Genomic DNA, 26,791 nt, shown 5'->3' on the forward strand with positions numbered 1-26,791 from the left:
TATATATATATATATATATATATATATATATATATATATATATATATATATATATATATATATCTTACATTTCAGTGTATAGTCTCTAGAGCAGTATAAACAAGTCATTGTCTGTATGAAATTTTAGTTTGTACTGACTTCACTAGTGCTTTTTATGTAGCCTGTTGTAAAAGTAGGCAAATATCTAGATGAGTTGATGTATCATTTTTTTTAATATATGGAGATATCCTATCTCCTAGAACTGGAAGGGACCTCGAAAGGTCATACAGTCCAGCCCCCTGCCTTCACTAGCAGGACCAAGTACTGATTTTGCCCCAGATCCCTAAGTGGCCCCCTCAAGGATTGAACTCACAACCCTGGGTTTAGCAGGCCAATGCTCAAACCACTGAGCTATCCCTCCCCCGGTATCCCCTGGAAGACCTCTGAGTACCCCCAAGGGTACATATATCCCTGATTGAGAACCACTGGCCTAATGAATTATAGGCTGCCAGAAAGCTTAACACTTGCCTTACAGGAGCTAATACAGCCTGTTCCAAGTTATTACATGATGGAGATGTTTATCTCTAGCCATATGCTATCCTAATAAGAGATTTATCAAAAGAGTCAGTGGCTAGGCTTATCCTTACACTTTCTTGAATGCAAACTTCTAGCTTGCCATCCTGCACGACGTAGATGCTGTTATCCAGCTGCCCGGGACGGAAGATGTATTCGCCTTCATGCAGTTGCACAAAAAACATGTGCTTGCACAGCTCCAGGAAGAGAGGCTTCTCAAAATGGCCAAGAACCCTGCAGGAAAGCAAAGGATCAGTGACACCTTCTCTGCTGCAAAAGGAAGCTTGCAGATGCCGTGGTGCATGACAGTCCTCCCTAAACTAGCAAAGCCTCATGGTACCAATACTGTGGGAATCCATGAGGTAACCTGGCAGTCCCATGCCATATGCAGCCACATGAAGGACAGAACTTTCTGAGCCAGAAGAGCAGGAGCACTGTGTGACCCTTGCAGGGATGGAAAGATTTGGGATTGCTTTCAAGCAAGGCCCTCTGGTCAGCACTCTGCGTGATGCTGATGGGCTCAAAGGCATCCACAACCTGCCCTCCTCAGCCAAAAGTTGATGTGTGGCCTTTGAAGGTGGGAATGTGGAGAAGAACGTCAGAAAGGTCATACTGGGTCAGACCAATGGTCCATCTAGCCCAGTATCCTATCTTCCTACAAAAAGCAACAGAGAGTCCTGTGGCACCTTTAAGACTAACAGCTGTATTGGAGCATAAGCTTTCGTGGGTGAATGCCCACTTCGTCGGATGCATGTCACATGCATCCGACGAAGTGGGCATTCACCCACGAAAGCTTATGCTCCAATACAGCTGTTAGTCTTAAAGGTGCCACAGGACTCTCTGTTGCTTTTTACAGATCCAGACTAACACGGCTACCCCTCTGATATTATCTTCCTACAGTGACCGATGCCAGGTGCCTCAGAGGGAATGAACAGAAGAGGTAGTCATCAAGTGATCCATCCCCTGTTGCCCATTCCCAGCTTCTGGCAAACAGAGGCTAGGGACACTTCAGAGCATTGTTTTTCATCCCTGCCTAATAGCCACTGATAGGCCTATCCTCCATGAATATATCTAGTTCTTTTTTGAACCCTGTTATAGTCCTGGCCTTCACAACATCCGCTGGCAAGGAGTTCCACAAGTTGACTGTGCATTGTGTTAAGAAGTACTTCCTTTTGTTTGTTTTAAACCGGCTGCCTATTTATTTCATTGGGTGACCCTAGAAGCCTGGAACATACCCACACACTTGATGAAGAAAATCACCCAGAGAACTTCTCTGTTCACTAATGTAACTAGAACAGCGAACTCACCAGAAAAAATGTCAGAACTGAGGAGGAGGAAAATGCCAGTTTCACAGAGTATTTGGGAGTTTGAGATAAGCCACCCCTCTCAGGGAACATGCAAGCAGGCTCTCACCACAACCAAATCATGCACTCACACAGGCAAAAGCAGCAACACCAGTCTCTACCCTCATTTCCTGTCAGCACACAGCACTGAAAAGGGCTCTCTAAGCATCTAGAATGTATATTTTTTTAAAAAATTTCTCCTGTGACAAATTCAAGTTGCAGTGGAATTTAACTGACCCATAAAATGTGTGAAGAATAATACATATTAATTGTGCCATCAGCCCATAGATAAAAGCCTAGATGACTAACAGTAACTCTATTAGATGGCCAAGGAAGGCAGAGACTATGCTATAATTTAGTCTTCAAGGTCATGGCATGAAAACATCCACAAACCTACAGAGAGGAGAGGAAAGATGCAGAGGTTGTTTAGTCACCTACATAAAGTGAAAGGATTAGCTCAGGTTAGCTCTTAATGGACAGAAATCCACTGTTCTCAGTGGTGGTAGATGACAGAGCAAGGAGCAATGGTCTCAAGTTACAGTGTGGGAGGTCTAGGTTGAATATTAGGGAAAACTATTTCACTAGGAGGATGGTGAAGCACAAGAATGGGTTCCCTAAGCAGGTGGTGGAATCTCCATCCTTTGAGGTTTTTAAGGCCCGGCTTGACAAAGCCCTGGCTGGGATGATTTAATTGGGGTTAGTCCTGCTTTGAGCAGAGGGTTGGACTAGATGACCTCCTGAGGTCTCTTCCAACCCTAATCTTCTATGATTCTATGATCACTTCTCAAAAAAATATAACAAGCAAAATAATCGAGGTGACTGGCTCCTTTAACTGTCTCAGCAAAGAGATGCAGAAGCCAGACTGAATGAACATGAAAAAAGTGAACTCTCCTCCTTCCCTCAAGCTGGTCCCTCTAGGAGCAAGGTGTGTAAGTTTGTACTACTGCTGCTGCTGCTCGTGGCAAGTCTGCAGAGCTGTCAGTCTGACACTGAACATACCAAAATGGTCCCACTGCCCTTTGTTACACATATCCATAGCAATATAGAAAGAAGTCCAAAAAGAGTTTCAAAAGGCACAGAAAGAGCATTAACAGAAATCTATTCAATCTAGCAGAGCTCAGCATTTTTACTCCCAAACCTAGTCCATTTGACCACCCTCTTCCTTTCCTTACCTAATGCTTCTTGGCAACTGCAAATCAGTATTATTTTTCCCCACCTGAAAAGTCTTACGCCGCCTATTTAAATTCATTAAAGAGTCTGATTCTGATTTCACACTGGTAAAGCTTGGTGACTTCACCGGAGTTACTGCTGATTTACACCAGTTTAGCACATATCAAGATCAAGCCTCGATCTTTCACTTCAACCTTACCTGACATTTTTAAGCATGTACAGAACTTCTGATGGCAAGTGGGAATTCTTCACATCAAATTCAGTTAGATCTGCTTCCAGCAGGGAAGGAGGCGGCTCCTTTGGTTGCAGAGTTGGAGACTCCTTCTTAAAACGCAAAATCCTACAAGAGAAAAAGCAAAATGAACAGAATTCAGAGGCTCAGTCAGCTTTTGTTCATGCTGGGCTTTTGAATTACAAGCTACAGCAGACATAAAAAAAAAAAAAAAAAATTCTAACAGATCTCCCTTTCCCTCCCCTACCCCGCAAAAAATTGTGAACATTTCCTGGGGCATATCCAGATTCAGGGCTTAGACACAACCCAGGGTCAAATAAAGAGAGTCTGTGTGGGGGCCCAGCCAGAATGAGGTAGACACAAGCCTGACCCTACAGTACACAACAGTTCTGGGTAAAGTTGATGCCTCATAGCTCATCACCAGCTCTATCCCTGCACTCCTCCTTGAGCCACTGTGCATTCTAGAGACTATGGAACAAACCTGCACAGCTCATCACCAGCTCTATCCCTGCACTCCTCCTTGAGCCACTGTGCATTCTAGAGACTATGGAACAAACCTGCACAGCAGCTAAGAACTACCGCAAACCTCCCCACTTTCCACTTCCAGTGCAACTTTCATTATTGGGGAAGAGTAGAATTTATTCCATTTTAATCCAGTGTTTGCCAGAAAAGTGGGCAAATGCATTGGAAACCATGAGACCTTCACTACTTTATGAGAAAAGCTGGTCGTCCAAAAGCCCAACATGAACAGAGACGGACTGAGCCTCTTGGAAATCTAAGTTTACAAAACAAATAGAAGTCCTTCACCCTTAGAGCCACAGGAGCCAAACTAGAACTCCTACAATTGTAGTATAAAGTTAATTGCATCTGTACATGGCCACAGCAATTCACAGGACCTCCATTACCACGTAACTGTACCTCTTAGCCAAAGACAAAACCTTTGCTCTTTTCCGCATCCTTTGACGAGGCACCATGTTCCCAACCAGAGAGTTTGGGAGAGTTGTCACCTACAGGAAACAACAAAACAAAAATCTGTTTCAAGAGAATTCCAACAACCGCTAAAGGTCCTGATCCTGCAAAGTCACACGCACATGTGGCACCACTGGAATACATGTAAAGTTAAGTGCATGTGTAAGGCTTTGCAGGATCAGGACCTACATGAGCACTAGGGCAGTGTGCTACATCATGGCATTTTCTTTTTAGAGAGAAGTTTCATCATACTTTTTAGTGAGCAATTAATATAATGGTGATGGGAAATACAGAAAAAACTTAGACCATTTCTGTCCAAGAATTGCAAGCACCAGAAACATAGAAGTAATCTTTTAAAGTGTAAATATTAGTCTGGCAATCACTAATGCTGATGCACTGAGACCTGATACACTTAATCAATGCCAAGAACAGACTTATACATTTTAGTGAAATATATAAATGAGGACACCTGTCCTAATACTGAAATAGCACAATAAATGCAGTAACTGGAGTGCCACTTAGTGGAGGAACGCAAACATTGCAAGATCAAGAAAACTTCCTAGTTTTTATTTTTTAAATATCCTGTTTATCCCTCAGGAAATTCGATTCCATTGTATGCTTCTGTAATGAGAATTTTCAGACTCTGTCTCATCTCTTGTATCAACAGACAAGTGGGTCTCTGGGCCATCAATATCTCCAAGCATCATAAAATCAGAAACTCAGCAATTTAACTTTACCAGAAGTACAGCAGACAGAAACTACTATCTTTCACCTGCTTTATACTTTCAGACAAATAAAAATAAACACAGGTCTAAATTCCCAGAAGAAAAAGAAAAGGTGATTTTACCATATGGAATACAAAGTGCCTTCCAATATGAGCATCTCAGTGAAAGGGCTGTAAGGGGTTTGTTTGTGGGGTTTTTTGGCCTTTAAAAAAAAAAAACAAGGGCAAAACAACACATTTTCCCCAGATGCTTACCCAGAAATGACTGAATACCCAGCATCCAAAACTTCAGCCCAAACAATTAAAGTATGGTAAAGTTAAAAGCAACTGCAAAAACAGATCTTACAATGGGAAGTGTTAGTCAGACAGCACTACTAGACCACCTATAATAACTGTTTATAAAAAATAAATGTATTTCTCGTGTATTTAGTCTGATTGTTTCTCCATACCTCCCATGTCCCCTTGCATGGAGTTATACGGATGTTAAGCTCTCTCTTGCCTGTTGAAGACCACACAATTAAGCTAAATGTAAGCCAAAAATGGGAAACTGAATTGCATTCTTTACTAAGAGAGGAAACTGTTTCTTCAAAATCAAGATGTCCTCTTTACATAAATCTGTCAATAGGAAACAATAGGACATTCACTCCATCCCAGTGTAGGGGGAGAAAAAAGAAAAAAAAAAAAAAAAAAAAAACCACCACACATTCTAGAGAAAGAGTGGCCAGTTTGAAGAAATCAGCAGAAGAACAAAATTGGGATCAAAGTGCATTTAGGAAGACTGAACTCAGAATGAACACCTATATTTGCCAAATTGGCTAAGGATGTCCTTTCAGGAATGGCATAAGGCTTAGCAATCTGGACTCTCCCCACAAACAAAGCAAGAAATTGCTCCAGTCTCTTGAGAAGTCCTGCATGGTGAGACAGCAAGAACTGGCATTTGCAACAAACAATACTGCAAAGATCAAGAGAGGCATGTCATGGCAGACAGACATTTCACCAGAAATAGAACAGCTGCCAAAGACAGACAGTTAAGCAGCTCTAAGGAAAATCCTGGCAAAGTGTCTCAAAATGGCAAAGTCTATGGAAACAGCACTGATGCAGAAAACACACACAGAGATGTTATGATTTACCCCAGAGCCTGTCATAGTAATAGTAGGACGTTGCTGCTACTGAAAGCTTCCAGACGAAAACAGGCAATTTGTTTGCAAATATAACAGGAGTCACTTAATAACAAGTTCTACAATTCTGCTTGAAAAACAGTTCCACTATTATCTTGTTTTCATCATTCACATGGTTTTTTTTTATTATTTTTAAATCCTTTTGTGATGGAAGTGCTCATGTCTATCCTGCCCAAAGGCGTCTGATCTTTGTGTGAAAAGTTTGAGGACATGCTGTTTGCCCAGACACACACACTTTTCAATTTATTGTTAACCGTCTTTTCGTTCTGGGTTTGTACAGCACCTGCCATAATGGGGTCCTGGTCCCTGAGTGGGCCACCCAGGCACTATGGTAATATAAATAATAAATAGGGAACATGGAACAGCCTCCTGGTCAGGTCTCCAGACACTTATTCTCTCCCACATATACAGGAGAGATAGGATCATTAGATAGCACAGTTAAAAGAAGAAGTCAGAACTCCAAGATTCCTACAATAATGGGATCTCAGCCACAATGCCCATATGTCACATTTTCTATTCCTTGTTAAATGGCTATTGCAATATATTATCCCTTATGTCATTACATGAAAAACCATAATACACACAAATACAAGACAGCCTGTGTAACACATCTGTTAGAATCTTAATTTCTCCATTTCCTGATTTATCTTATACCTCATGCACTGATTACATAGTCCTAGAGATAAAACAATCAAGGAACCCTATCCATGCCATTTTTACCAAGACGCTATTCAGATTAAAACTAAAAAAATAAAGAACACTTTACCTGGCAAGATAAGATAGCAAGAGTCTCTGCCATCACTTACACTTAAAGGGTAGGGAGCTGTTGTAGGTATTAATGAGGTTTATTGGTTTAAATAGACATCAAGAATAAACCATCACACCAAGGTCTTAGCAGTTTTTTTCATATGAAGGATGAAGTCATTTTAATTATCTTATTTCCAAATGTAACAGTACCGGTAAGTTTCAAGTTCAAATGCATGCCCCATTAAGGAGCTTGAATCTTAAGGGCAACACAAAAGCTTGTTTTTTTGATGTGTAAAAGTATTTTAAATGCAAATCCCCATTTACCTTACTAAAGTTTCAAGAATAAATGGACACAAATCAGACGTCAAGAATTACAACATTCAAAAACCAGTCAGAGAATACTTCAACCTCTCTGGTCACTCGATTACAGACCTCAAAGTCGCAATACTCCAACAAAAAAACTTCAAAAACAGACTCCAACGAGAAACTGCAGAATTGGAATTAATTTGCAAACTGGACACCATTAAATTAGGCTTGAATAAAGACTGGGAGTGGATGGGTCATTACACAAAGTAAAACCTATTTCCCCATGCTAATTTTTTCCCCTACTGTTACTCACACCTTCTTGTCAACTGTTGGAAATGGGCCATCCTGAATATCACTACAAAAGTTTTTTTTCCTCCTGCTGATAATAGCCCACCTTAACTGATTACTCTCGTTATAGTTAGTATGGCAACACACATTTTTTCATGTCCTCTGTGTATGTGTGTGTGTATATATATATATATATCTATATCTATATCTATCTATCTATCTTCCTACTGTATTTTCCACTGCATGCATCCGATGAAGTGGGTTTTAGCCCACGAAAGCTTATGCTCAAATAAACTTGTTAGTCTCTAAGGTGCCACAAGAACTCCTGTTCTTTTTGCTGATACAGACTAACACGGCTACCACTCTGAAACCTGTCAACTAGTTTTCTGGCTCTCTAGATCACCATGCCATCTAAGCAGCTTAAAATAAAAGACCACAAACACAGAGAGAACCCTAAAAATAGAAACAAGGATGGAGCATTTTTCAAAGAAACTGAATTGTTCATTTTAAAGTCTCTCTCGCTCTTTCAGCATTTAACATATATGTTAGTTTTAAAAAAAAAAAAAAAACTTCACACACAGATTGGTCTTAGGAGGTCACCAAGTCATACACTTGAAATTGATTTTTAAAAGTAGGGACAGAAAGGGGGACTTTGGATAGTTTAGGAACTATTAGTGAAGTTTTATACTTATGCATGCTAAGACCTGGACAATCATGTCTCATCTCTCAGGTTATAAAACTGGTAACCATAAGAGTTAGGAAGGAATCTTTCCCTTCCACACACAGCCCTGCAAAACTAGAAAAGTGCATTCTTTCCTAGGGGAAAGAGGAACTTGCTCTGAAACATCAGGCATTACCCACTATCTGTTAACAGGATACGGACTACAAAACTTATGGTCTGATCCAGGATGACAATCCCAACGTATTAGAGACTTCTCTTCTGAAAATATGCAGTGGGGCTGGAGCTAATAACCATGGTAAGCAGGTCAGGCATCTGGGGGGTTCACATTTATCTTCCTGGATTTTAATCTTTATTTTCCATCCTCAGTTCCTCTCCATTAGATGTACTTACCTTTCTCATGATCTTCCGCCCATAAAACATTACTTTGTCTCTCTTGCGAAATCTGTACTGAGGCACTTGTGGCTGAGGTTGTCCTGAAACACAAAAGGATCATCAAATAACTGCAGATAGTTTGTAACAAGGGGAAAGAGGAGCATGCAGATGCATTGACCTTGCTCACTAGTTGGAATCCAACTTACATTACTAATAGAAATTCATGTGAAACTCTCAACTGTTCCTGTTGGAGACTAAACCAAAAACCCACGCCTCTTTGTCAGTACAATTTCAAATGAATGACAAGAAAGAAACCTATTCTGTCCAAACACTCTTTTGGGATGATGAACTACCTATGTTCAAGTTGTTAGTGGACTAATTTAACCCGGTGTTACTTTTGCCTCACAATGTAGTTGATTATGGGATGTATTCCAAGGAACCTTGATTGTAGGTATCATGGGGTCAAAAACTGCTAAGGAGGTAGCAAAAATACAAATGGTAGGGAAGCCAGAGTGTGAGACTTCATCTAATTAGTCCTGGAAGCAGCACTGACCAAAGGGAGCCAAGTTCAGTGCTTATTTCCCAGAAGAGGTGGTCATCATAATACTTAGTGAGGAGAGGAAGAGAAAATAAGGACAGTCCCAGAAGTCTCTTCCCACCATCATCTCCCCACAGAAAGGTAGATCTCTAAACACATTAGGATTTTTAAGTATTACTCCTTGAAGGATATGTTTCATTCATACTTTCCAAGCAGCTTTAACGTCATAGGTGCAGAATCCCTATAGTGCTGAATAACTGCCAGTCGTGCTGTCTGCGGCAGGCGATTTTAGGAACCATTCCCATTTCCAAAGCTTCTCTTTATCTAGAGCAGGGCCTGCTCTCACAGGAAGGCACAGAGTCTGTGAGAAAGATGCTGACTGCAATTATGCTCGCTGAGTCCTTTAGCAGACTATGGTTAGATCCTAGAGAAAACTCTCAGCTATGGCAGATCAACGCTGGTCACCAGAGGTGCCAACTTCCTAATGTGCCCCCTCGGCTCTGCCCCAGACCCCACCCCACCCATTCCCCCAAGGCTCCGCCCTGCCTCTTCCTGCCCCAACTCAACCCTCGAGCGCACCCTGCCCGCGCTCCGCCCCCCCCTTCCCTCCAGCACGCCACTGGACAGCTGATCACCAGCGGGCGGAAGGTGCTGGGGGGGAGGGGGATGTGCTGATCAGCAGGGCCACCAGCAGGCAGAAGGCGCTAGGGGGAGGGGGAGGACCTGATCGGGGGTGGGGGTGCTGCCGGTAGGTGCTGAGCACCCACCTTTTTTTTCCGTGGGTCTGGAGCACCCACAGAGTCGGCGCCTATGTTGGTTACATGGCTACTACTGAAGCATAAGGATGTGCAATGACAGTCGCCTATCCATAACAGCGTGCAGCCCAGAAGGAGATGCAGGAAAATAAAACAGCTGAAGTTCACTGAAGGGAAATTCAAATTTCCCATGTAGCCCCTGAACTATCAAACCCCAAAAATCATTCTCAGCTCTGTCTTATTTTCAAACAGTCAAAAACACTCACCTAAAGTCAGATGTTAAAGCTTTGTTTGTCCAGTTCACATTCACCCTCGTGATCGAGGTGATAAAAGGCTTGTTTTTTGTTTTTAACACTCTTGAAAAAGCATTTGTGATACTTTGAGAAGCTCTGATGAGCTCAGACAGCTCTTGGGAGCGGGAGACGCACAGGAGGGAAATCGAAAAAAGGATTTAAAGAAACCAAGGGCTGTTAGCACTGCCTGATATTGGAAATACAGAACAGCAGTAATCTATGCTGTTTGTCTGCTTTTCCCTTTGATATAAGCACCCTCACTTGTACAATAAGATTTATTAAATACACTAAGGGTATGTCTACACCAGGAAATTAGGTTGAATTTATAGAAGTCGATCTTTAGAAAGCAATTTTATACAGTCGATCGTGTATGTCCCCACTAAGCGCAGAAGGTCAGCGGAGTGCGTCCTCAATGGCTAGCATCGACTCACGGAGTGGTGCACTGTGAGTAGCTATCCCACAGTTCCCGCTGCCCATTGGAATTCTGGGTTAAGCTCCTGATGGGGCAAAAACATTGTCGCGGGTGGTTTTGGGTACATGTCGTCAGTCACCCCTCCCTCCGTGAAAGCAACAGCAGACAATCGTTTCACACCTTTTTTCCCGTGCAGACGCCATACCACGGCAAGCATGGAGCCCGCTCAGCTCAGCTCACCGTCACTGCTGCTGTTGTGTCCTGGGCGCTGCTGGCAGTGGACGGTGCAGTAGGTCTGCAAACCATCGTCATCCACCGCTTCCGCTGCAACTCTGCTCTCCTGCTGTTGTAAATGAACTCAGTCTCAATTGAGTAAATGAATTCAGTCATCCACTGCTTCCTCTGCAACTCTGCTCTCCTGGTGCCATGAATCCACCTCGCAGGTCCTCTCGTCATTCGGTATAAATATCTATTCTCGTGGCATCTGTCATCATCCACCGCTTCCGCTGCAACTCTGCTCTCCTGCAGACGCCATACCACAGCAAGCATGGAGCCCGCTCAGCTCACCACTGCTGTTGTGAGCATTGTAAACACCTTGCACATTATCCTGCAGTATGTGCAGAACCTGCAAAAGCAAACGAGGAGGCGACGACAGCGCGATCACGATAGCGATGAGGACATGGACAGACTTCTCTTAAAGCATGGGCCCTGGCAATTTGGACATCATGGTGCTAATGGGGCAGGTTCATGCCATGGAACGCCGATTTTGGGCCCGGGAAACAAGCACAGACTGGTGGGACCACATAGTGTTGCAGGTCTGGGATGATTCCCTGTGGCTGTGAAACTTTCGCATGCGTAAGGGCACTTTCATGGAACTTTGTGACTTGCTCTCCCCTGACCTGAAGCACAAGAATACCAAGATGAGAGCAGCCCTCACAGTTGAGAAGCGAGTGGCAATAGCCCTCTGGAAGCTTGCAACGCCAGACAGCTACCAGTTAGTCGGGAATCAATTTGGAGTGGTAAATCTACTGTGGGGGCTGCTGTGATCCAAGAAGCCAACGCAATCACTGAGCTGCTGCTATCAAGGGTAGTGACTCTGGGAAATGTGCAGGTCATAGTGGATGGCTTTGCTGCAATGGGATTCCCTAACTGTGGTGGGGCAATAGCCGAAACGCATATCCCTATCTTGGCACGGACCACCGGTACATAAACCGCAAGGGGTACTTTTCAATGGTGCTGCAAGCACTGGTGGATCACAAGGGACGTTTCACCGACATCAACGTGGGATGGCCGGGAAAGGTACATGACGCTCGCATCTTCAGGAACTCTGGTCTGTTTGAACAGCTGCAGGAAGGGACTTACTTCCCAGACCAGAAAATAACTGTTGGGGATGTTGAAATGCCTATAGTTATCATTGGGGACTCAGCCTACCCCTTAATGCCATGGCTCATGAAGCCAGACACAGGCACCCTGGACAGTGGTAAGGAGCTGTTCAACTATAGGCTGAGCAAGTGCAGAATGGTGGTAGAATGTGCATTTGGACGTTTAAAAGCACGCTGGCAGAGTTTACTGACTCGGTTAGACCTCAGCGAAACCAGTATTCCAATTGTTATTGCTGCTTGCTGTGTGCTCCACAATATCTGTGAGAGTAAGGGGGAGACGTTTATGGTGTGATGGGAGGTTGAGGCAAATTGCCTCGCCACTGATTACGCGAAGCCAGACACCAGGGCGATTAGAAGAGCACAGCAGGGTGCTCTGTGCATCAGAGAAGCTTTGAAAACCAGTTTCATGACTGGCCAGGCTACGGTGTGACAGTTCTGTTTGTTTCTCCTTGATGAAAACCCACCCCCTTGGTTCACTCGACTTCCCTGTAAGCCAACCGCCCTCCCCACTTCGATCACCACTTGCAGAGGCAATAAAGTCATTACTGTTTCAAAATCATGCATTCTTTATTAATTCATCACACAAATAGGGGGATAACTGCAAAGGTAGCCCGGGAGGGGTGGGGGAGGAGGGAAGCACTGGGTGGGGTGGTAGATGTGGGGAGGAGGGAGGACAAGGCCACACTGCACTTCAAAACTTATTGAATGCCAGCCTTCTGTTGCTTGGGCAGTCCTCTGGGGTGGAGCAGTTGGGAGCCCGGAGGGTACCCCCCGCGTTCTTGGGCATCTGGGTGAGGAGGCTATGGAACTTGGGGAGGAGGGCGGGTGGTTACACAGGGGCTGCAACGGCGGTGTGTGCTCCTGCTGCCTTTCCTGCAGCTCCACCAGACGCCGGAGCATATCAGTGGCGGCGAACAGCGGAGGCTAACAGAGGGAGTTTGCCTGGAAGTTCACCTGGGGAGAGACCACTGAGGCTTTCATCTTGCGGGCTTCTCTGAGTAGTTACTGCAACAGCTGAGGAAGCTCTTAGAAGGAAGGCAATATGGAAGGTGAGCATTCAGCTGTTGTAACTTGCACAGGTTGTGCCATATTTGTCTTTCTTCCACAGGACAGAAGCAACTTTGTCTGTACAAAGTGCAAGCTGGTCTCCATATTGGAAGAGAAGGTTTGCGGTCTGGAGAAACAAGTATTGACCCTGCGTTGCATAAGAGAAAATGAAGATTTCCTGGACAGACGTCAGGATATACTTCTACGGGCACAACATTCTGAAGAATCAGAGCAGGCTAGGCAGCAGGGACACAGGGACGGTGAAGAAATTTGGCAGCATGTGACCTCCAGAAGAAGAAAGAGGAGCGTCCATGTACCAGCAATGGAGATACAGGTGAGCAACCGTTTTCATGTTCTCTCCACAGGTACTAATGCGGAGAGTGGACTAGATGATACATCTGAGGGAAGGGAGCAGAAGGACACTCCACTGAAAAGGCCTGGGTAGAGACCGTTGAATCGTGGAAGTCAACAAATGGCTATGCAGGTGGTGTCGGAGAGAAGGCTTTGGATTCTTTGACCATGGGATAGTGTTCCAGGAAGGAGGAGTGCTAGGCAGAGACGGGCTCCACCTAACGAAGAGAGGGAAGAGCATCTTCGCAAGCAGGCTGGCTAACCTAGTGAGGAGGGCTTTAAACTAGGTTCACCGGGGGAAGGAGACCAAAGCCCTGAGGTAAGTGGGGAAATGGGATACCGGGAGGAAGCACGAGCAGGAGAACGCAAGAGGGGAGTCCTCCTGTCTCATACTGAGAAAATGGGACGATCGGCAAGTTATCTTAAGTGCCTATATACAAATGCAAGAAGCCTGGGAAACAAGCAGGGTGAACTGGAAGTCCTGGCACAGTCAAGGAACTATGACGTGATTGGAATAACAGAGACTTGGTGGGATAACTCACATGACTGGAGTACTGTCATGAATGGATATAAACGGTTCAGGAAGGACAGACAGGGCAGAAAAGGTGGGGGAGTTACATTGTATGTAAAAGAGCAGTATGACTGCTCAGAGCTCCAGTATGAAACTGCAGAAAAACCTTAAAGTCTCTGGATTAAGTTGAGAAGTGTGAGCAACAAGGGTGACGTCGTGGTGGGAGTCTGCTAGAGACCACCAGACCAGGGGGATGAGGTGGACGAGGCTTTCTTCCAGCAACTAACAGAAGTTGCTAGATCGCAGGCCCTGGTTCTCATGGGAGATTTTAATCACCATGATATCTGCTGGGAGAGCAATACAGCGGTGCACAGACAATCCAGGAAGATTTTGGAAAGTGTAGGGGACAATTTCCTGGTGCAAGTGCTGGAGGAACCAACTGGGGCAGAGCTGTTCTTGACCTGCTGCTCATAAACTGGGAAGAATTAGTAGGGGAAGCAAAAGTGGATGGGAACTTGGGAGGCAGTGACCATGAGATGGTCGAGTTCAAGATCCTGACACAAGGAAGAAAGGAGAGCAGCAGAATACGGACCCTGGACTTCAGAAAAGTAGACTTTGACTCCCTCAGGGAACCGATGGGCAGGATCCCCTGGGAGAATAACATGAAGGGGAAAGGAGTCCAGGAGAGCTGGCTGTATTTTAAAGAATCCTTATTAAGGTTGCAGGAACAAACTATTCCGATGCGTAGAAAGAATAGTAAATATGGCAGGTGACCTGCTTGGCTTAACAGTGAAATCCTTGCTGATCTTAAACACAAAAAAGAAGCTTACAAGAAGTGGAAGATTGGATAAATGACCAGGGAGGAGTATAAAAATATTGCTCAGGCATGCAGGAGTGAAATCAGTAAGGCCAAATCACACTTGGAGTTGCAGCTAGCAAGAGATGTTAAGAGAAACAAGAAGGGTTTTTTCAGGTATGTTAGCAACAAGAAGAAAGTCAAGGAAAGTGTGGGCCCCTTACTGAATGAGGGAGGCAACCTAGTGACAGAGGATGTGGAAAAAGCTAATGTACTCCATGCTTTTTTTGCCTCTGTCTTCACGAACAAGGTCATCTCCCAGACCGCTGCACTGGGCAACACAGCATGGGGAGGAGGTGACCAGCCCTCTGTGGAGAAAGAAGTGGTTCGGGACTTGTGACGATGCGGTTCTGGCGGAACCCAACTGAGAGTGCCAACTCAGGAAAAATTGCTCAAACAGGGCAATTATAGCCCAAGGCTGGGGGTTTTCCACCTCTAAGGCAAACCAAACCAGTCAGACTAAGAGGACTTTGGTCTCACCCCACTGGCTAACCGCAAGTCTCACAAGCAATTTCCTTAGACACTCCAGTTTCCCAGTATCACCACCAGTACCACTCGTTATGGGGACAAATGGTTATGAAAACCAATACCCCAGTAAAAGAAAAAAGGTTCTCCTGATCCCAAAGGACCAAGCCCCAGACCCAGGTCAATATACAAATCAGATCTTACCCACAAATCACGCTGTTGCCAATCCTTTAGAATCTAAAATCTAAAGGTTTATTGATAAAAGAAAAAGATAGAGATGAGAGTTAGAATTGGTTAAATGGAATCAATTACATACAGTAATGGCAAAGTTCTTGGTTCAGGCTTGCAGCAGTGATAGAATAAACTGCAGGTTCACATTAAGTCTCTGGAATACATCCCCCGCTGGGATGGGTCATTCAGTCCTTTGTTCAAAGTTTCAGCTTGTAGCAAAGTCCTTCTAGAGGTAAGAAGCAGGATTGAAGACAAGATGGAGATGAGGCATCAGCCTTATATAGTCTTTTCCAGGTGTAAGAACACCTCTTTGTCCTTACTGTGGAAAATTACAGCAAAATGGAGTCTGGAGTCACATGGGCAAGTCCCTGCATACTTTGCTGAGTCTCAAGGCATATTTGCCTTCTCTCAATGGGTCCATTGTATAGCTGATGGTCCTTAATGGGCCATCAAGCAGGCTAGGCAGAGCTAACCCCAGCTTGTCTGGGATGTCACCCAGCAGCATAGCATAAGTTTGAAATACAGACAGTATAGAGCCAATATTCATAACTTCAACTACAACATTGATACACACATATAGACAGCATAATTATAACCAGTAAACCATAACCTTGTCTTAGACACCACATTTGACCCCCTTTATACAAGATTTGGGTGCCACTACAGGACCTTGGTTGCAACAATGATCTATATGGTCCCAGATTATATCAATAACGTCACAGGACTATTTCGAAAAGCTGGATGAGCACGAATCCATGGGGCCGGATGCACTGCATCCAAGGGTGCTAAAGGAGTTGGCGGATGCGATTGTAGAGCCATTGGCCATTATCTTTGAAAACTCATGGCGATCAGGGGAGCCTGACTGCCGCCCTCACAGGGACCAGCAGGCCGCCCCCCGCGGCTTGCTGCCCCAGGCACACGCTTGCTGCGCTGGTGCCTGGAGCCGCCCCTGCGATCAGGGGAGGTCAGGGATGACTGGAAAAAGGCTAATGTAGTGCCCATCTTGAAAAAAAGGGAAGAAGGAGGATCCGGGGAACTACAGGCCAGTCAGCCTCACCTCAGTCCCTGGAAAAATCATGGAGCAGGTCCTCAAGGAATCAAATCTGAAGCACATAGAGGAGAGGAAAGTGATCAGGAACAGTCAGCATGAATTCACCAAGGGCAAGTCATGCCTGACTAACCTAATTGCCTTTTATGAGGAGATAACTGGCTCTGAGAATAAGGGGAAAGCAGTGGATGTGTTATTCCTTGACTTTAGCAAAGCTTTTGATACGGTCTCCCACAGTATTCTTGCCGGCAAGCTAAAGAAGTATGGGCTGGATGAATGGACTATAAGGTGGATAGAAAGCTGGCTAGGTCGTCGGGCTCAACAGGTCGTGATCAATGGCTCCATGTCTAGTTGGCAGCCGGTATCAAGCGGAGTGCCCCAAGGGTCGGTCCTCGGGCCGGTTTTGTTCAATATCTTCATTAATGATCTGGAGGATGGCGTGGACTGCACTCTCAGCAAGTTTGCAGATGACACTAAACTGGGAGGAGTGATAGATACGCTGGAGGGTAGAGATAGGATACAGAGGGATCTAGACAAATTAGAGGATTGGGCCAAAAGAAACCTGATGAGGTTCAACAAGGACAAGTGCAGAGTCCTGCACTTAAGACGGAAGAATCCCATGCACTGCTACAGACTAGGTACTGAATGCCTAGGCAGCAGTTCTGCAGAAAAGGACCGAGGGGTTACAGTGGACAAGAAGCTGGATATGAGTCGACAGTGTGCCCTTGTTGCCAAGAAGGTTAATGGCATTGTGGGCTGTATAAGTAGGGGCATTGCCATGAGATCGAGGGATGTGATCGTTCCCCTCTATTTGACATTGGTGAGGCCTCATCTGAAGTACTGTGTCCAGTTTTGGGCCCCACGCTACAAGAAGGATGTGGAAAAATTGGAAAGAGTCCAGCGGAGAGCAACAAAAATGATTAGGGGGCTGGAACACATGACTTATGAGAAGCGGTTGAGGGAACTGGGATTGTTTAGTCTGCAGAAGAGAAGAATGAGGGGGGATTTGATAGCTGCTTTCAACTACCTGAAAGGGGGTTCCAAAGAGGATGGATCTAGACTGTTCTCAGTGGTACCAGATGACAGAACAAGGAGCAATGGTCTCAAGTTGAAGTGGGGGAGGTTTAGGTTGGATATTAGGAAACACTTTTTCCCACTAGGAGGGTGGTGAAGCACTGGAATGGGTTACCTAGGGAGGTGGTGGCCTTAGAGGTTTTTAAGGTCAGGCTTGACAAAGCTCTGGCTGGGATGATTTAGTTGGGGATTGGTCCTGCTTTGAGCAGGGGGTTGGACTAGCTGACCTCCTGAGGTCCCTTCCAACCCTGATAGTCTATGATTCTATGATCAGTTTGATCCCCCAGTAGCCTCAGCATTGCATCCTGCCTCCTCTCATCGCACTGCCGCCATCTCTCATCTTGCTCCTGCCACCTTTCATCTCGCTCGTCCCTCCTGTCCTCTCATTCATTTTCTGCTTTCCTGGACTCTGACATTGTTTGTCTCCACAAATTCTGCTGAGCTCTTTCAGTGCAGTAGGACTGCATGAGCTCAGAGAACATTTCATCACGAGTGCATTTTTTTCGCCTCCTTATCTGCGCTAGCATCTGGAACGGAGATGCTAGGGGGAGTATTGAAACATTTGCAGCTGCGTGAGGAAAAAAAGGGAGAGTAGTATTTAAAAAGACACATTTTAGAGAACAATGGGTAGACTCTTTCACGGTAAACCAAGCTGTTAACATTACATAGCACAGGTGCTTTCAGTACAAGGTCGCATTTTGCCTCTTATATTGAGGGCTTGCCAGTTTGGTGTGAGAGATCACACACGCAGGGCCGGGCAACAGAATTCAGCTTGCAGGCAGCCATGGTAAGCCACAGTCTTTCGGCTTCTTCAACCTTCATAACATGTGGGAATGGTTTCAAACAGCAGCGCCCTCCTTTCCCATACCAAGCACCTGTTGGGCTGGTCATTTAAAAGGAGGGGCTGTACTGGCCGCGAATGCATCCCAAGTCTTCAGGGCAAATTAATCATTAAACACGCTTGTTTTTAAACCGTGCATTATATTTACAAAGGTGCACTCACCAGAGGTGCCTTCTCTGGCTTCATGGTCCGTGAGCCCACCTTGTGAGGGTTGGGAGGGTACTGGCTCCAGAGTGATAAACAGTTCCTGGCTGTCGGGGAGAATGGTTTCTCCACTTGCGTGCTGTGCGTTATCCTCATCCTCCTCCTCATCTTCCTCGTCCCCAAAATCCTCATCCCTGTTGCATGAGACTCCCCCCTTGCAGGTGTCCATGGACAGGGGTGGGGCAGTGGTAGGGGCCCCCCCTAGAATTGCATGCAGCTCATCATAGAAGTGGCACATCTGGGGCTCTGACCCAGAGCAGCCGTTTGCCTCTTTGGTATGCTTGCCTGAGCGCCTTAATTTTCGCGCGGCACTGCTGCGGGTCCCTGTTGTAGCCTCTGTCCATCATGCCCTTGGAGATTTTTTCAAATATTTTGGCATTTCGTCTTTTGGAACCGAGTTCTGATAGCACGGATTCGTCTCCCCAAACAGTGATCAGATCAAGTACCTCCCATTTGGTCCATGCTGGAGCTCTTTTGCAATTCTGGGACTGCATGGTCATCTGTGCTGTTGAGCTCGCCACGCTGGCCAAACAGGAAATGAAATTCAAAAGTTCCCAGGGCTTTTGCTGTGTACCTGGCTAGTGCATCTGAGTTGAAAGTGCTGTCCAGAGCGGTCACAATGGAGCACTCTGGGATAGCTCCCGGAAGCCAATACCGTCGATTTGCATCCACACTACCCTAAATTCGACCTGGCGATGTCTATTTCAGAACTAATCCCCTCATTGGGGAGGAGTACAGAAATCGATTTTAAGAGCCCTTTAAGTCGACAAAAATGGCTTCGTCATGTGGACGGGTGCAGAGTTAAATCAACCTAACACTGCTAAATTCGACCTAAACTCGTAGTGTAGACCAGGGCTAAGTTTCAACACAAAGCAGGGAGAGCAGAGAAGGGAAATGCACGGCAAAGTTCAGGAATGTTTGCAAGTTGAGAAGGAGAATGGAGTTCTAGATCTGTCAAGAGAGAGAAGGGCTAAGAATCCCGCCAGCAGACTTTCTCTGGAGCCTGAAAACAGCCCGCAAGTTGGCCCAAGAACCATACTAAGGGCCCTCCTCCCAGCCACCAGGGATACTGCCTCCATAGTACTTTCAGTCCCTGATGGCCACGGAGACACGATGTCTAGAATTTGGACTCTGATCCACCACGTTGTCTCATTTATGCCATTTCTGCTCCGATAGGCCAGGCCAGAGAACAGACAGCTGAAGAAGGAACTTAACATGTCTCCAATACCAGAGCACAAGAAGCAGTTATTGTAAATTTAATTTTTTAAAAGGCCATGCAGGGCCTTTCACCTCTCTCCCAAAGATCAGAACTCCTTCTATAGCTGTGCACTGGATCTGTCAGTTGTCCCTCACAAGGATGCCCCCAATTTTCACCTCTGTCCCACTCAAACTCAGTGACATTTCCTGATTACACCAAGTTATTTACATATTGATTGTGATGCCATGGAGTTTATTATATGCTAAAGGAACTAAACCCACCTAATTTTAAGCTTCCTGAACACTGTATGCACTTGGACAGTTAGCACAATCAGCAATGCAACACAAATTCTGTGTCCTTTTAAGGCTATTTTCCTGCTTGAATCATTACCTCCAGAACAAGCACTGGCTCTATCATATTACATTAAGGAAATAGTAGGGCAAAGGAAACCACTGAGAAGATTCTGTTTTAAAACATGTGTAGCAAGTGGAGTACTTACTAGATTGCTTCACCTTTCTGTAAACGACAAACACAAAAATCCCTATAAGGGGCAATGCCACTGCAGCTCCAATTATTATTCCAGTTAGCTGTGGGGAGAGGTTAGGAAAAAGAGTGAATAATTAAAATATTCCTTAAAATTTTGGTAAATCCTATAGCAAACACTCAGCAAGGTATGAATGTGGAAATTCAGGGCATGTTCAGAAATCCTCATTTTGGAAAAGAAAAAAAAAGTGACCCAATTGTGATATAACTAAGTACTGAAGCATTTAAACAATTTCACAGTCTCCCTCCCACACACATACCCCTGGGATCCTCTGCTTCTATTTGAAGGACCTATGAATTGAATAAGTAGGTAGCACATGGGGTGAAAACCAGAAACTGAAACTCCACTTCATGCATTGCAGTAATGTGAGATCACATAATCCACTCAAGCTCTGACTTACTCCTGGGGGAATTCTGCACCACTGCACAGATTTTTTTTTTCTCCACAAAAATACATTCTGCCGGAGAGGCACTGCAGTTGCACCTTTCACTCAACAGGGGCTGCTGTGGCACCAAAACAGAGGGCAGCCAGCTCACTATAGCAGCCAGCAGCCGACAGGGAGAAAGCAGAGGCTGATTTTCTCATAGAGACATGGCTGTGAGGTCAGGTGAGGAAGATGGGATATGGGGGACGGACAGAGCAGAGCATACGGGGCTGTTGGGGGGGTCACAGAGGGTCAAAAGGGCTAGTGAAGGGGGTAGACTAGAGCGGAGGCTAAATGGAAGTGGGGGTGCAGGGACACTGGGGGTGGGGGTGTGCAGGGCCAAATGGGGACCAAGGGAGGGGGAGCATGGGAACAGGGGAAGGAAAGTGCAGGGACACATGGGGACAGGGGCAGATGTGCCTGACTGAATGGGAGAGGCTAGTGGTCAGCCAGGGTCAGCATGGGGGAGGCTCCCCAACTCCCTAACAATCTCTCTCCCCAAAAATACCCTGTTCCATACTTCTCCCACCCACACCCAACAACCCTCCAGGTTCACTCCCAGGCTGCTTCTGAGCAATTACTTCCCTATCCCTCAGCTCCTCCGTTACCCCTGACTCCCCCAAGCCTTTGCACTGCTTCTGAGGGGTACAGAAGATACATTTCTGAATTGTCGTTTAAATGAATTATTACTCAAAGTTCTGTATTAAAATGCCTAGTAAGGAATCTATTTGTCAAAAACATTTCTTGAATCTTTTTTGTTGTCTGTACTGTTAAAGACATAGTTCTTGACAGGTATTTTGAAATAAATTACCAAAATAATTGAAACCGGTATGATTATATTGTGTTATTTTGACAAATAAAATTCTGTGTATTTTGCAGTATTTGAAAATATTGTGCACAGAATTTTTTATTTTTTGGCACAGAATTCCCCCGGAGTACTGACTGTACCTGAGGAATGATACACAGGAGGCTATTTATACACACATTTTATCTTGCATCCAATCAATGAAAGTTGTATATTACCATAGTAGTTTGCATTCTGTCTTCTACGAACTGAAGAACTCGTGTTCGTAAATCTATGCCCACTGGGAATCCAGCCTAAAGCCAGAACAGAAAGGGAACAATTAAGGAAAAAGCTTGCAAAAACTGAAGGTTCTTTAAAAGACTATCTGTACACATAGCAAGAAATCTCAGTAACAGTTTCTCCATATCTGGTCTCATGCATCCAAAGTAATTTTCTTACATTTATATAGTGTCCTCCTTTCAACCACATAGTAAGGCGCTTTAGGATCTATCAGATTGTGTGAAGTAACTTCAAAACAACCAGTGATAAAATTAAACAGTCTCATCCACAAATACCAGCCCTTATGTTCCTCCCTCCCCAAAAGTCTGGGTACCCTGATGGTCAAAAGACCTGGGCTATTTCAGTCCAAGGTGGAGAAGGAGTGTGACTCAGGGACCTCTTGATGCCAACTGGCAGAGGGCACATGAGGTTTTACAGGGATCCCTTGGGTCAGGGACATACATAGTACTTCACCAAAGGTGGCATGTAAGGTCTCTACTAATGGTCATCATAATCATTGCAAAATGTATGCAAGTATAATATTTAAGAAGTTATGTATCTATACTGAATATTATGTTCTTAAGGTAAGGCAGGTCAAGGTGACGTGCCGCAGACAGGTTCCTTTCAGGCAGGAGGTAACAGATGCTTAGACCTCCCTGTCTGGTCATAGCTGTACTGTCTGCTCCACAATGGAGGCCTATTTGCATACTGAGCCAGATATCGATTAAGAAATGACAAAATCTACAAGAAAGGAGTATACAGAAAACAAAAAGAACAAACAGGAGGATGTCCTGCCTATGAATAAGGACAATGGTTTGCTCTGAGATGTCTATGGGTACCCTGGATCTTTCACAGAGGAGACGAGCAGACAGCATAACTTATCTCTAAGGGCGGGTGGTAGCAAGATGCCTCAGAACCCTGGGTATCCCCAAGAAGCATCACAAGGAACGAGTTCCAAAGTCAAGGGCCCTCAAAGAAAATGCCTTGTCAGCATCTCCTCCTTTTTTAAACCAAGGGGACTTCAATTCAGGCACCTTCACTAACCACAGCTGTGGCCCAGGAGAGGAGACTTGCAAGGCCCTATAAGCAGGAACCAAGCCATTTTGGGGTTTATAGTTGACAGCAAACACCTTAAACTCCACTCCAAAACCATCAGGCGACATGCAGAGTCACTGATGTCTCGTGCTCCCAGCAAGATATGCTCCTTAATAAGCACCAACTTCAGTATCCAGATCAGTTTAAGGTGCACCTGTATATAAAGGGCAGTACAGTGCAGTAATCAAATCTTAACATGGTGGAAGCTCAGATAAGGGTAGACTTGCCCACATCCAAAACCCACAGTAGCAAGCTCTGGGACAGATATAGATGAAGAAGTGCTTTCCTGGCCACTGTTGCTCTATGTTTGATTAATAGCAGCTGGTGATCCAACAATACCCTGAGATGGCAGACTCTAGTAAACTAACAGCACAATTGACACTCCGGCTATAGTCAATAGGAGATCTGGGTACCCATGGACTCTGGGATCAAACCTTGTACAAATACCTAGCACTGAAATGCAGCCACATCTGGGGTGAACAGGTTTCAGTTAGGGTCAGATAATTGTCAGCATGCTCCAGGAGAGGCAGGATAAGTTACTATTTTGTAGGGATCACCAATCCAACTCCAGCTATAAGCCCACTCTCTAGGGGGCCTCCTCAGGAGATAAGAAAACTGTTCCCTGTCCCTATCCCAGCTGCAGCCTTACTAGCTGCTGATCTCACATAGTATACATCTACACCAGTGGTCCCCAAACTGTGGGGCACGCCCTGTCCAGTGAGGCTCAGGACAGCCCCCATGGGAGGGTGTGGAGGGAGCATCACCCAGCCCCGCTCTGCCCCCAGCTCCACTCCAGCCCCAGCTGTGACCCAGCTCCGCTCCCAGTAGCCGGCCGCTACCCTGTTCCTGTCCCAGCTGTGGCTTGGCCGTCGGCCCCTGCTCTTGGCCGCCAGCCCCAGGCCACAACTCTGCTCTCAGACACAGAGGGGCGCAGACACATTCCATTATTGGTAGGGGGAGGCACAAGAGGAAAAGTTTGGGCACCGCTGATCTACACAGCTAGCAGCTCGGCCTCTGAGCCCAGGTCAACTGACTTGGGCTTGTGGAACTCACACTACAAACAACAGTGTAGATAGTGCTTTTAAGCTGCAGCTCAGGCTGAATCTCTCCTGCATGCCTACGCTTCAGAGCCCGAGCTACAACTTCTACACAGCTATTTTTAGCATGGTAGTGCAAGCCCCAAAAGCCCAAGTCTGTCAACCCAGATTCAGAGGCTTGTTGCCGCAAGCTGTGTCGATGTACATAATTACACTCGTGCAACTTTAGGAGGCTGTCCTCAGGTCCTACTCAGGGAGGTAGAAATAGCTCCTGGAGAGCCCTCTTTGAATAGCAGCATCACTGGATTTATCAAAAATGGACTAGTCCCCTACTCTAGACACAGGTAAATGTGGCAGATGAGCGAAGTAGGAGGGGCACACACAATAGCAAGCTATTACATAGGCACTGATAAGAAGCCCAGGCCTCCCACTTTCTCGGATTCTAACCAGATTGCTTCCCCAGGACCCTACTTGAAGGGTAAGTCAGCCTCTGGCTAGTGGTAGGTTTCTGATAAGTTTGAAGCTCTATCTTTTTCTAGCTGTTGGTATTTGGGATGCAGAGAGTGAACATGGCATAAGGCACCCAGGCACACCACTTGAGGGACGGGAAGATATGCCTTGTATGATATACCATTAAAACATAAAAGGGCTGAGTCAAGTAAAGAGGAGGGGGAGAACACAAAAACTCCATTGGTCTCTAACAGACAGGCATCCTGGGCAGAAATGAGGGACTCAGGGCTTGTCTACACTTGAAATGCTACAGCTAGACGAAGGGCTGCCAACCCTCCCAGTTTCGCCGGGAGTCTCATGGAATTGGGCTCTATCTCCCAGAAGCTACTGAAGCCAAAAAGGGAGATTTTAGGCCGCTAAAAGTCCGGCGGTGCAGCGAGGCTAAGGCAGGCTTCCTGTCTGCCATGGCCCTGGGCCACTCCCGGAAGCGGCTGGCATGTCCCTGCAGCCTCTGGGAGGGGGCAGGGGGTCTCCGTGCACTGCCCCTGCCCTGAGCACCAACTCCGTAGCTCCCATTGGCCGGAAACTGTGGTTTATAATTATATTACAGTAACTCCTCACTTAACGTTGTAGTTATGTTCCTGAAAAATGCGACTTTAAGCGAAACGATGTTAAGTGAATCCAATTTCCCCATAAGAATTAATGTAAATGAGGGGATTAGGTTCCAGGGAATTTTTTTTCACCAGACAAAAGACTATATTATATATATATACACACACACACACACACACGCACACACACAGTATAAGTTTTAAACAAACAATTTAATACTGGTACACAGTGATGATGACTGTGAAGCTTGGTTGAGGTGGAGGAGTCAGAGGGTGGGATATTTTCCAGGGAATGCCTTACTGCTAAATGATGAACTAGCAATTGGCTGAGCCCTCAAGGGTTAACTCTCACAGTCTACAAGGCAGCAGGAATGGAGGGAGGGGAGAGAGCATCGCAGACAGAGACACATATTGTGTGTGTGAGAGAGAGATGCACATTACCCCTTTAAGTACACTGCCTTGTTTATTAGATCAGCTTGCTGAGACCGCAGCTGCTGCTGCCCGCAAGCTCCCTCTGTCCTGAGCCCTGTCGTGTGTCCCCCCCGCTCTATGGAAGATGGGATAAGCGGGGTGCAGAAGCAGGGGGGAGGGGGACACCCTGACATTAGCCCCAATCTTCCTCCCCTCCCCCCCCGCACAGCAAGCAGGAGTCTCAGGGAGCAGCTCCAAGGCAGAGGGCAGGAGCAGCACATGGCAGTGGGGGGAGGGACAGCTGCAATTGCTAGCCTGCTGGGCAGCTGCTGCACAGGGAACTTAGGGGAGCGGGGAGCTGATAGGGGGAGCTGATAGGGGGCTGCCAGTCCACCTTGGTTCCCAGGGACGGTGCAAGGATGTTTCGCGCCCTAGGCGAAACTTCCACCTTGCGCCCTCCCCCCTCCTCACCCCCCCCGGCAGCTCCCCACCCACCCCCGCCCTGAGGCGCCCCCCCCCCCGCGGCAGCTCCCCACCCCCCCCGGCCCGGGGAGCCGTGCGGCAGCTCCCCACCCCAGCTCACCTCTGCTCCGCCCCCTCCCCGAGCCCTGCAGCAGCTCCCCCGCGGCAGCTCCCCACCCCCCCCTCCGAGGTGCCTCCCCCGTGGCAGCTCCCCCCCCCCGCCTGGGAAGCCGTGCGACAGCTCCCCACCCCAGCTCACCTCTGCTCCGCCCCCTCCCCGAGCCCTGCGGCAGCTCCACACCCCGCTCTGCCCTGAGGCACCTCCCCACCCCCCCTCCGCCCTGAGGCACACCCCCCACACACAGCAGCTCCCCCCCTGCCCGGGGAGCCGTGCGGCAGCTCCCCCCCAGCTCACCTCTGCTCCGCCTCCTCCCCGAGCATGCCATCGCTGCTCCACGTCTCCCGCCTCCCAGGCTTGCGACGCCAATCAGCTGTTTGGCGCCGCAAGCCTGGGAGGGAGAGAAGCAGAGCGGGGCGGCGTGCTCAGGGGAGGAGGCGGAGCAGAGGTGAGCTGGGGCGGGGAGTTCCCCTGCGTGCCACCCCACCCCTTACTTGCTGCATGCGGCCCTCCCCGCGTCCCCCTGCCCCAGCTCCCTCCGCCTAAATGCCGACGACGACCGGAGCGGCCGAAGATCCGGCCGCTGCGGTCGCCAAGGAAGAAAATGCCGCCCCCCAAATGCTAGTGCCCTAGGCGACCGCCTAGGTCGCCTAATAGGTTGCACCGGCCCTGCTGGTTCCAAGTCCCCACCAGCTAGCTTCAACGGGCTGCTCTTCCTGCAAGCAATGGACAAAGCAGGCGGCTGCCAAACGACGTTAGAAGGGAGCATTGCACAACTTTAAACGAGCATGTTCCCTAATTGATCAG

The 26,791-nt window shown here is 46.7% G+C and overlaps 1 protein-coding gene across 1 annotated transcript in view; it reads right to left on the reverse strand.

The window, feature by feature from the left end:
• PNPLA7 (patatin like phospholipase domain containing 7) overlaps positions 1-26,791 on the reverse strand; it is a 424,003-nt gene that overhangs the window by 385,037 nt on the left and 12,175 nt on the right. The window contains exons 3-8 of the mRNA XM_065418594.1: positions 21,761-21,835; positions 20,269-20,356; positions 8,582-8,664; positions 4,216-4,304; positions 3,265-3,405; positions 627-786 (exon numbers count right to left, since the gene is read on the reverse strand). Coding sequence (XP_065274666.1) covers positions 627-786; positions 3,265-3,405; positions 4,216-4,304; positions 8,582-8,664; positions 20,269-20,356; positions 21,761-21,835 — 636 coding nt within the window. The remainder of the gene's footprint in view (positions 1-626; positions 787-3,264; positions 3,406-4,215; positions 4,305-8,581; positions 8,665-20,268; positions 20,357-21,760; positions 21,836-26,791) is intronic.

This window comes from Emys orbicularis, chromosome 18, assembly GCF_028017835.1.
Source record: "Emys orbicularis isolate rEmyOrb1 chromosome 18, rEmyOrb1.hap1, whole genome shotgun sequence".
Classification (NCBI taxonomy): domain Eukaryota; kingdom Metazoa; phylum Chordata; order Testudines; family Emydidae; genus Emys; species Emys orbicularis.